At 37.7% G+C, this 12,134-nt stretch overlaps 1 protein-coding gene across 1 annotated transcript; it reads left to right on the top strand.

Annotated features, from left to right (window-relative positions):
* The first annotated feature begins 661 nt into the window (after positions 1 to 661).
* Positions 662 to 8,812, top strand: ggt5a (gamma-glutamyltransferase 5a). Its single transcript, XM_079363205.1, has 12 exons — positions 662 to 978; positions 1,657 to 1,784; positions 1,889 to 1,984; positions 2,806 to 2,992; positions 3,106 to 3,266; positions 3,493 to 3,639; positions 3,869 to 3,999; positions 5,208 to 5,392; positions 5,643 to 5,734; positions 7,814 to 7,920; positions 8,102 to 8,212; positions 8,312 to 8,812. The coding sequence occupies exons 1-12, from the start codon at positions 812 to 814 to the stop codon at positions 8,456 to 8,458; spliced, it is 1,659 nt and encodes a 552-aa protein (XP_079219331.1). The 5' UTR covers positions 662 to 811; the 3' UTR covers positions 8,459 to 8,812.
* Positions 8,813 to 12,134: the final 3,322 nt, after the last annotated feature.

Raw genomic sequence — 12,134 nt, 5'->3', positions numbered from 1 at the left:
AATACAGCGATTTAAACAAAAGCCTGTTTATACAAGTGAACGTCAAAGTTTATTTAAAAGATTTCTTGATGTTATTTTCTTCAGGCTGTTTCCGAGTGCAGACACAACAGAGACACAGTGGAAGACATTTAACAACCTTCAGGGATTATAGCTTTCTGTGACGTGAAAGTGTTTTTCTTGTAGGCCTATAACATAGTCATTTGCAGATATTTTAGCATCATAATAACTCCTTCGCAAATGTTTCTCATGTTAATACAAGAAACACACTGAGTTCTCTCACATTGCCACCACAAAAGTAACCAGCGTAATCTTTCAATCAATTTTTCATGTTATAATCAGTCTGTGTTGTTTGTTGTCTGTTTGTGAGATATAGTTAGAGATGATACAGCCTTTATGTTAGGCACAATGTCGAAATGTAATCGACTTTAATATGTTGGTTGGCTATAGACCCAAATCAAATAACTCAATTTGACAAACAGCATCTTCTCACATCACAGTATTTGAGAAAATCTGTGAAAAAAAATCTCACCTGTCTATTTCCAGGCTTTGATCCATTAACCCCCGCTGTGTGGGTGTCTGTTTCTTTCAGGCCAAACCACCTCTGGCATGATTTATCAAAATCATTTACATCTACTTTCCTCCCCCCGTCATGCGTTCAAGCGCTCCGGGCCGAGGCGGGGCCTTGCTGCCTGTTGCCCCGCCCCTCTGATCGGGCTACCTGGCAGTAATTTGGAATTTCACAGAAGAGGTGACGTGTTTACTTCAAACGGATCTTTAATGGTCACCACGCAGGTATTGGATATTATCAGGTATGGCGAGGTCGAAGGCGAGGGTGTACGCGTGTTGCACACTGATGCTGTTCTGTGTGGTTGCTATCATTGTGTTAATTGTTGTTCTTGGGAGGCAAAAGTGTCCAGATGACACTTTTTCCAAAGCTGCAGTCGCTACAGACTCCAAGAAATGTTCAGAGATTGGAAGGTATGTTGTTATTTGTTAACTTATTATTACCCCCCTAACTTGCCTTTTAGCCTATTTTGTGATAAAGAAGAATGTAGCTCAGCATTTATAGGCTTTTTCTTTGACACAAAATTCTGTCAAGGAACCAATTTAATAACATTTGCCAACTAGTCCATGGTAACTTCTTACCAACTTTTAGAGAATGAATAGTTGATAAAGGCTCGTTGGTGGGAAAATTATGAACCTATTATCAATATCTTAATGATTATACATTAGGACTAGTGAGGAGAACGAGCTGAGTCACTGGACAACAAACTGGGAGATCCCACATTTTTTTTTTTCATGATTATGTTAATTCATAGCCTACCAGAGGGCTTTCTTACTATTTATTTTTCCGACGTAATAAAGCGACGTCATAAAATCATCATCGATAAGAAAAAACTCCGAATATATGCCTATATTTCTGATTTATAACATAAACAAACATTTCCCGGTTTATTATGTTTTTGTGTTTTATTAATGAGTTAACCATTCTAACATTTATCCTACATTCCCGTTGTAGACCTCCCGAGTTGAGTCATAACTGATTTCACAGACATGTTGATTGTATATGGTTTACATAACACTAACTCACACAAACATGAAGCAGCATGACAAAACAGCCTAAAGTGGATAATAATTAAGAGTGTCATCTCACAGGGACATCCTTCAAAAAGGAGGCTCAGCGGTAGATGGCGCCATTGCTGCGCTGCTGTGCACTTCCGTCATGAACCCACAGAGTATGGGCATCGGAGGGGGGTCCATTTTCACAGTGATGGACTCCTCTGGTATGATAACAGTATTCATTCATAAACACTGTGATGCAGCAGGACTAACGATGGTCTTGTTTAGGAGATACTTTGATCTGATTACCTCTCTCCTCTTTTCACAGGTAACGTGAAAATCATCAACTCCAGAGAGACTGTACCTCAGATGTTTAAACCTGACCTGCTCCAATCATGTCCCAAGACCTTTCAAATGATGGCAGGTGATTCTCTGCATGGTGTATTTGACAAATACATTTTTGAATAGGCCTACCTGCATTTCTTTGAGGATTTTATTTTAGATCGAGCCAGCTTTTTTTTTTCTTACACTGTAATGTTAGACAAATGATGTCAGGTGTAGGGTTAAAGAGACTTCCCAGTCCTTTCTTAGAAATGATTATGTAGTAGTTTACTCTCTGTCTTGCTTCTCTGTGTATACACACCGGGGCCCCAAAAGGCTTGACGTATGAAACCTGTCCCAGATTTCAGCCAAGACCACACAGTCTCCGGGAACAGAAGTCGTACACAAGCTATTAATCTTGTTGGGACATGAACTTTTCAGAATTGGATGCAGACAAGGGAGTTTTATCTTTAACTTAAAATAAAGACTTTATCAGAGAGTTAAACATCGTTTTGTGTAGAATATCAGTCAGATTAAAGACACAAATCTTACAAAACTATTTTGTTCACAAACTTATTGACACCAATATGTTAATACTTTAAATGATGTTTGTTTATTATCGATATGATCATCCTGTCAGACAAAGCTGCACATCTGCTTTAGGCTAAAGGTTTTGGAAATCTAAAGGATTGGGGGCCACTAATTAACTACATAAATGTTAAATAAATGTGATTTCATTTGTTCTCGAATGCAAACAATTATCTGTTCATTCTTTAAAATAAACTCCAACTAATGTACCTGATTTGAAAAGGGATGATGATTTCAGTTTAGAGTAGCTTATTTTGGAAATAATCAAGTGCAGCCTAAAAATGGTGGCATTTTTTGTAATAAACGTACTGCATATGAATCTATCCATTCCTCCAGGTACTGACTGGATCGGAGTCCCAGGAGAACTTCGGGGTTATGAAATGGCACACAAGCTTTATGGGAAGTTGCCGTGGGCAACACTCTTTGAGCCGACCATCAACCTGTGCAGAAAAGGGTTTCCTATACCACCAATCCAAGGTCGATATCTTTCATATCTAGATACGAATGAGTCCCAGTCTCTACGGTACGAAAGACACACACAATACAACTCAAAAAATATGACCAAAAAAACCTCTGAACATTTTTACTTTTAGTAATGTTGGCTAATTGCTGCTTTCCTACGTTTTTGACCTTTAGGAAGTTGTTTTCTGATAAGAACGGGAAGTTGCTGCAGACTGGCGATATTGTAAAGTTTGAGAAACTGGCTGACACTTTGGAGGTCATTGCAAATCACGGGGTGGACGCTTTTTACAATGGAAGCATCGCAAAGGATTTAATCCGAGACATACAGGAGGCAGGTATTGTCAGATGGGATTTATTCATCATGCTCTCTTTTCAACCATTTTCTATCTGTGCTTGGGTCTATGATCTAATTATAAAAGAACAAATCAATTGGATCTGTGAAGCACTGCAGTGATCACTCACAGACTGTGCGATGCATTAAAAGTCTCCTTTATGTGGAGCTGAGATACGTTTCTTTCAGTTTTGCTCAGCAGAACCATTTGTTTCAATATTTTTGCTCAGGAGGAACGCTCACGATGCAGGACTTGGCTGCGTACAGAGTTTCAGTGACGGATGCGTGGGCTGTTCCTTTGGGAGAGTACCAGATGTACATCCCCCCACCCCCTGCAGGAGGCATCATCCTTAGTCTCGTCCTTAACATCATGAAAGGTTTCTACAGATCTGCTCCTCCACACTTTCACACCACATCAAGAAGCTTGTTAAGCTTAATTCATACGTGAACAGAGCCGTGCCAAACTTATACTGTCGGAGGTTTTTGCACTATGTTGTTGAATTTCAGTATGTTCTAGAGGAGGATGTACATGATGAACATGTTTAGATGGGAGATACAGTTGGAGTTTTAAACTATTAAAACTAAACAATTCTGTTGTACTTTTAGGTTATGGCTTGAATTCAGCATCTCTGACAGGTGAAAAAAAGACACTGGCCTATCATCACTATATTGAAGCCTTTAAGTTTGCCAATGGAATAAAGAAGCACATTCGGGATCCACAGTTCAGCTCAGCAGAAGTAAGTTCCACCCCTTGACAGATGCATTGTTCACAGATTGCTACAAATCTCACCATTATGTAAGATACTTAAAACATGGGGTGGAAAAAAGTGCTTACATTTTTAATACTAGAGAAATGAACTGTGCCGTACTTTAAAACATTGACTTTCATGTCCAAGTTAAAATCCTGCTTTCAACGTTTACTTTAGTTATGATACAGATGTTTCAATTGTTATGTAAGGGAGCATGATGCAGAATGGCGAGCTACTTTCAATTGCTTATTGAAGCCTTTAGACTAATAAAGGCTTCAATAGAATCTGAAAAAAATGCATTTAATTGCAATTAGTTTGGATGATGTGTTTTGGAAGAAGAAAATCTGCAAAAGAAAATCTACTTTTCAATTCCCTCAAAGAAATCAAAGAAGGGTAAAACAGAGATTTGAACTGTGACATGGAGTGGAGTACAAAGTTGCTTGAGGTAGACAAACTTGAAAAGTACTGGAACCTTAAAGTTGCCCTCGTGCATAATACTTGAGTAAAGTATGCATAGCCATAGACTCAGTGACTGCACCCATTGGTTTCTGAAGACTTTTGAAGCCCATCTTTGTAAATGCTCTTTGCCTTAAAACTGATGAGTTATAAAACATTGTTTTACTCCCTTTACAGTGTGATAATAAAGAATTGAGCTACTCAGAGCAAATTTGTTTCTCAACCAAGCTGCATATTTCTTTATTTCTGCTGTTAAAACTTTGAATGGGTGTGTATGTGACGTCCAAAGCTTTTGCAGCCAGCCTCAAGTGGTCATGTTTTTTTCCCCTTTGAAATGATCATAGACAATAACAATCAATAAATAAATACAACTATATACAGCATATGGCGATGATAGTGTTTTAAGCCAGTTACACCAAAAAAAACTTGATTCCACTGCGAACTTGAGTTACTGTTCTTTAATGATAAAAACATAAACACAAAATATCTTTATATATGTAATCCACCCCAAATGCAACTTTACAAAATGTTTGTTTTCATAGAAGCCTTGTTTTCGAAATAAGCACAACTTCAACATTTGCAACACATTAGATAGAAATAAATGGTTGCACATTTCTTTTAAATGTAGTTTTTTTGTTAGTTTTTTTTTCTCTTTCTCAGCAGAAAAACTAGAAGCCTGAAATATGGGTACCACTTTAGAAACCTGTGTTTTTTTTCGTGTGTGTTCTTTTGATCCACAGAATGCCAAAAAGTTCACAGAGGACAGCTTTGCCAACGACATCCGGAGCTTGATCAGTGACGACAGGACCCATGATCCCCAGTTTTACAACATCACCCCGCATCTGGACAGCATGGGTACCACGCATGTGTCTGTGCTGGCTGAGGATGGCTCTGCTGTGTCTGTAACAAGTACCATCAACCACATGTCAGTCCCTGCAGGGTTCTGCTAAAACCATCAGATTGTATTGTTGGTTTGGAAGAAGAGGATTAAAAGGATTTAAGAGATTATTGAGGAAGTGTTTCTTAAAAAGGAGTTTATAAAGAAATCTCTCTTTTCACAGGACTCTGGTAATCACAGTCCAAAAGCTTTCCATTACAGAACAGTGTGCTATAGGCATATATCTTTTAAGTTTATACGTTTGTACCAGAACAAATACTGTTCTTTTGATTTTCAGATTTGGCTCAAAGATCTTCTCTCCACGCACTGGAGTCATCCTAAACAACGAGCTGTCTGACTTCTGCGGAAGAGTTGATACCATCTTTCCTGGTAATCAGATCACATAACATGTTTTTCCATTTTCATTCATGAGAGATACAGGTGCATATTTTTCTTTTACATATTAATAGATATGTGCTGCAGGAGAGAGTTTCTGGGAGCTTGTGTGCATATTTTGAAATATTTTTGTATGAAGTGACCACTTATTCAAGCTTCACAGCTTCTGTTTTAGTCATGCAAAGGACTTTATTTTATCTATGGTCTGGTAATTCACCACTTTGGACCAGACTAAAATATCTCAAGAGCCGTAATCAAATCAAATGCACCATTAGCATGTCAACCTTTGTCACTGTGGATTTGTTAGCATTTAGCTTAAGGTGCTAGTTTACCGTGCTGAATGGTACAGGCTAAGCTAGCTGTGTGTGACTGGAGCTCATAGACTTCACCCTTTGGTCTCTAAAGTGAACTTTTGAGGGCAATGGCTTGTTGCCATTCTCGTAAGACAAACAAGCAACAGGTCTATGGAAATAAACCCAAAACAAGCGAATTAGCTCTGCTAATAGATAATATATACCCAGCCATGTCCAAATCAAAATCAAGATTTTCATGAACATGTGTAGGTGACTTAACAATCATTTTGTGTCATTTTGCTGTTATGCATTGAAGCATATATTATGTCGAAATGTACTCTACATTTTCAGTCCTAGCCATCTCTGCTCTCAAACTGCAGTCAAAAAGTTTCTTCCTCTCCACCAACTTGATAAATTATCACAGGAATTAATGCCCCGACTGCAGCTGACTATCGACACATGATCTTTATTTTGATTTTGCAAGATTGGCATGGCTGGATAGCTACTGATAGGCTATTGTTATTGATCAAATTATATTTACTGTTTTGTTAATAGTACACAAAGTTATTGACTTTAAGTTTTCCATATTTTCCCTACTTATGGCTGGGCATTGTCGCTCTGTCAGGTGCAGTTGTGCATGTGTTTGTGTGTGCAAGTGTGAACAAAACGCAATCCACAACCAAAGATATTTGCAGAAAACTCGACTTTACAGAAAAACAAGCCCAAAGTTGTTGGCTGTACCATATAAGACATTTTGTCTAAAATTAATTTGGGGTCAAGAAACAAGCTAAGAGGTGGAGCAGCATTAAGCCGTCTGACGAACAGCTACAATGAGGTCTCCCATCAGCCAAATCATCTTTGCTTCTTATTATGGATAACTCTGAGCATTAATATTTAAACAGATTAGTTTTAAAAAATCACATTTTCCACAGTGTGTGCTGGAAGGCTTAATTTGGTGAACAAAGGTGCTACAAAATTAATTATTTGAACCAGCCTGTAAACATGTTTATTTGTGCTGAAAAAATGGGCATTTTAAAATGTTAGTGTGACTTCAGGGACTTTTGCAGCCAGTCTTAAGTGGACAATCGAGGAATGGTGTAGGTACCATGGTGGTGCGAATGAAGACACAAATTTCCCAGAACAGTTTGGTCCGAAAACACTACTACTGTAGTTTTGTAAATCACTGTCTTCGCATCATATAGTGACAAAAGAAGTGTGCACCAATAATCACTAACAAGCACAACATAGCATAAGCATTCACCTGAAAGGCATAAAATCACCCGTTTTTTTGTTATTGTTTTTTTTTTTCATTTTAAATAAACTTAATTGTCCTCTAGATCTCATTAGGCAGAATGATTTTAGACAAAAACTTAGTTTTGAGCTATGAACCAAAGGAAGATAATTATTGATTCAATGGAAGAGTTTTCTTTATTGGGCAATAATTATACAAAAACTCAATTTGCATGAATGATCTCATAATTGCAAGAACTGCAGAGGCCCACTTGTATAAATAGTCCAGATTTGAAATTATTAATGGGCACTCATCTTAAAATTATTATGAAACATTTCAAAAAGATGAGATGATTTTTATATGAGGAGGATAAAAAAAAAAAAAAAAAGTACATGTCAGGGTTAAATCACTGCACTTCGTCCTCTGATGGAGGTCTTTGATTTAGTGATTCAAATTCCCCTCAGTGGTTGCATTTATAATCATTTTCATTTCATTCCTCTCACATTGACAAGTCCTTTCTGTCAGTCAAGGCTTTTGTTGTGCTCGCAGGGGAGCAGCCTCCCTCCTCCATGGCCCCTGCTGTGTTAAAGTCTCGGTCGAAGACGCTGGTGATTGGATCGACTGGTGGCAGTATGATCACGACTGGGATTGCCTCGGTACGTATCAAGGACAATCACACTAAGTGCCATTAGGAAAAATTGCTGCCGCCTAATGCCCCTCACTGTTGTCATAGCAAGAGCAGTCTTCTCAAGTGTCTTCAGCGTGTCCATAATCCGTCTTATAATCATGACTTTCCCATCAAGCAGATTGCAGTGTTTTGTACTGTCTCTCCTCCAGGCGCTCATGAATCACTTTTGGTTTGGAAAGAGCCTTAAGGAGGCGATCGCTGCTCCCGTTGTTTTTGTCGACTCTCAAAATGCAGCAAAGTTTGAACCCAAATTTGACAAGGTAATACACTAAACACATTTATTTACTTTAATAACACATCACATTTGTTGCATCTTAACTCCCTTGCAATATACATTCCCTTTCATTTATATCTTTCAGGATGTAATCCAGGCTCTGAAAACAATCGGACACAAACAAGAAATTGCGAAGCATTTCTACAACGTGGTCAATGCTGTGGAGAAGGAGGATGGCTGTATCTGTGCCGTATCTGACGCCAGGAAACTGGGCGAAGCTGCTGGTTACTAGGAAAGAGGGTCAATGACACTGGTTAAACAGGAGGCTGTGAAGAATACAGAGATGTCCCTGCAGTCACACAATTACAAAGGCTGCCCCAGATGGAGTATGTGATCACAAATCATGAACAAAGCGCTGAGTCACAGTCGTCTTTAGGTGAACACTCACAGTAACATGTGGCAGACAAACCTGTGGACTCTAATACGTCCAGTATGAACTCCTGCTGAAGAAAAATGCGAGTATGCGTCTGACCTCCTGAGACTCTGTCGGCTTGTTTTCACACATTTTTAACTCTTGTAATTATTGCATCTGTGTTACTGAACACATAAAAATTTTATGCGTTCCATATTTTCCCATTATATAGAGTGACTTGTATGTGCTATTTTGAATGTCTGATTAAGTTATAAACGTCTTCATAGCTTTTATCATCAGGTATTTACGTTCTTAATACGGAAGTTGTCCTTTTACGTTGACTGTCACTTTAAGTATATGAACTGTACAGTGCAGAAGATAGATATTATTGTAATATTCAAATAAAATGTTTTCTTTTTCAATAATTCATGTTATACAATTATTACAATGTAAAAAAATAAAAAAGCCTCAAAGCTGAATTTTTTAATTGTAGCAAATCTTGTAAGGAATATGTCACTATCCAAATGTTGAAGGGCAGTTATCACAGATTGGCTGAAACAAACAGTGATTTTTAGACTCACTTTAATCCATAAACATGTATGCTGTATTTCATGCTATCCTTAAAGCTCCAGTGACAAACTCTTATTATGTTAATGTTAAGTGATGATGCCTGTGGACAGGGTCTAAATGAAACATCTGTGCTTTGCTTTGGTCCAAATATAAGCTGAATCAAGCACAAGAGGAGCTGGGTGACCTTGTAGAAACCAGCTCTGTTTTGGTGTTTGTGTCTCTTTAATAATAGAGAATAAAAATGGCGGACCTGTGTAAAAGTTTTGCTTTAGACAGGGGGAGAAGCCCATGGGTGGAGATACCAGGGGAGAGGAGGGTGTTTTTTTTTTTTTTTACCACAATCCAACTTGTGATGTCAAAAATTGAGAACATTTGAAACGGAGCACTTTCCTGTGTTGTAAGACTTATTCAGGCTACAAAGGACCTGTTGGGGTTATTTAAAATGTTGTGGGTTGATAGACACTCAAGTTATACAAATATATCTTATCTATATCTTAATATGACACTGTCAATGTGGATTTTTCATAATATGTCCCCTTTAAGTTTAGTCTGCTTCATAACCTAAAAACCAGTCACAGGAGCTTGAGACTGACTTCATATGTCACATAGAGTTGATGAAGAAGACAACAGAATTAAATTAAATTAAGAGTCACATGCATAACTTGTCATCATCCTCCTAGTAACGAACACATTTTTTCTAAATTTTTCAGAAAACACAAAAAACTGAATTAAATATTGAATATGATCTTTATTAATACGTTTACTCCAAACGGTTAAGATAATACATAAAGCTAGGGATAGATGGATTGACACGCTAATAACTATGTCTGTCAATCATTTAACATAAGAGTGTTCCTCTTGTATGTATGACTTTGGAAATTTTAAACTTTCTGTCAACAATAAAGGGTAACTAACAAACTAACTAAATATAATGCTGAGGAGGCATGTGCAGCTCCTCACTTCTTCCTCTGACTGCTTGGTTTTTGACTGATGTAACATATTATCGAAGAAGTGGCAGCGCAAATGGAAACATTCGTATTTATTTGGCACCTGTAACCTCTGTGGCAGTTCTTTCCAATGAAAAGTCTTCTTGAGCATGCATACGCTGATACACTGCACAGAACTTAGTTCTCTAAGGGGGTGAGTAAGTCTACTCACCCTTTTGTTATGTAGGCATATCCTGTAGCCAAAACGAACTGTCATGGTTGCAACTGTTGCTACCTTTCAAAGACTGAGCTCCATGACATCCCAGCCAGTCCCTCTATGCAACCACAGATCAATATCCTGCTTGGTACAACCAAACTCAGGTCCACGGACTCTACCTGGAACCTGGGTGTCATGATTGATGACCAGCTAACATTCAAGGTTCCTTGACTGCCCGGTCATGTCACTTTGAAGGTCAGACCCTATCTGTCAGAACATGCTACACAGCTCCTACAGGCTCTTATAATATCATGCAATGACTACTGTCAGGTGATACAAAGCAGCATGAAAAGCCTTTGACCTACCTAAAAGTGAATTGTATAAATGTAGCTGTCATGATGGTGCTGTCGCTGTGCTGTTGGTGTAGTGTCAGCTGCGCTCCACTGCTGGTATTCACACTGCTCTGTGATGTGAACGTTTGTCTCTGTCGCTGATTGACACTGTGTTGTTTTTTAGAAAACAATAAATTATAAATAATCTTGCAGGACATAATATGCTCAGGTGAGAGCTGAATGAAGCCCCCTTCGACCAAAGGTCCCCAGAAACTAAAAAAAGGAAAGACCACTGAAAAAGTTATAAAAATTAAACTGAATACCTCACTCCTCCCATTTCACCAAACAACTAAGAAACACCTTTAAGAAGATAAATGATATTAACACCTGCAATTAGTTTACATTTAAACTTTAGAACATCTGAGCTTTTATTGTGAATACACAAGGGATCATTGGTAATGATAAAAATTGTATTTCTGAAAGAGATTTATAGTCACCAGAGTTAGAACATAATATAATCAAAGATGTTTTTTTAGTGAAGAATAAAAAAAAAGAAAGTTATTTTTGCCAACTTACATGTAGATTGTTTCTGTGGAAGTGAAATAAAGCATTTGTATATTCATAAATGGTTGAATAACTTTTAATTAAACTTACATAAAAACTATAAATGATTTAAATCCAGATTAAACCTCTGATTTTTCTTCAGATGTTATTTGCGTTCATATTTATTTGTATTTGTTCTTTAAGTCATGTCTGAAAATTATTGTTGATCAAAAGTTCCTGGACCTTCAGAAAACACATAACCCGTAGAAGGGTCTTTTTTTTAGGGGTAGATCTTCTACTTGGTAAATTTAGTGGAAACACAGTTCCTCAAAAAGACCGTAGTTCTTGGGGATAGTGCCTTTTCAGTAGAAACAGGGCTTTCCTCATTTCGCACAGATCTTTTCAGACAGATTTAATAAATTGCTTCATCTATATCAGCTGGTTCTCCTCTTTCATGTGATTGATAGCTGAGATGTTAATAAAGGGCTGAAGTGATGTTTAGTTTAGACACAGTGCAGCTGCCTGTGTGTTCCTCTGAACATTATTTGGGGTGATTTAACGTGCAGTTGAGGCGGTTGCAGCCGTTCACCGCAGTGATCTTATTTTTACCTTTTTGCAGATAATGCGACAGCCCAAGCTGATTAGCCTACTTATATTATGTTCAAGTAAAATTTTCATCAAATTAATACAGAAAAGTAAACAGGATCCTTTGTCATTTTTTAGTTGTACCATTTCTACTTGTTGGATTACAATAGTATGTTATTAAATCTTCATTAGATCATGTTATTTGGCAAAAAAAAAAAACATGCAATATTTATAGCCTGACCTACTGTATATTATGGTAAACCTCATCACCTCGTGATAGGGGACAAACCCTGAACTATGGAAATAACGTCAGTGATAGAGTGGTTAGTCATTTTGAAAAGCTTATAAAATTGCTTAAGTCACATTGTCTTCTGACTTTAGCA

The sequence above is a fragment of the Symphodus melops genome (assembly GCF_947650265.1).
Source record: "Symphodus melops genome assembly, chromosome: 1".
Taxonomy (NCBI): Eukaryota; Metazoa; Chordata; class Actinopteri; order Labriformes; family Labridae; genus Symphodus; species Symphodus melops.
This window is presented reverse-complemented; position numbering and strand designations above follow the sequence as displayed.

Excerpts from the sequence above, each read along its gene's own strand:
- ggt5a (XM_079363205.1), top strand. The coding sequence starts at position 812 with ATGGCGAGGTCGAAGGCGAGGGTGTACGCGTGTTGCACACTGATGCTG. Across the intron at positions 2,993-3,105 it reads AATGAGTCCCAGTCTCTACG|GAAGTTGTTTTCTGATAAGA; the intron begins GTACGAAAGACA and ends TTTGACCTTTAG. Across the intron at positions 3,640-3,868 it reads CGTCCTTAACATCATGAAAG|GTTATGGCTTGAATTCAGCA; the intron begins GTTTCTACAGAT and ends TTGTACTTTTAG.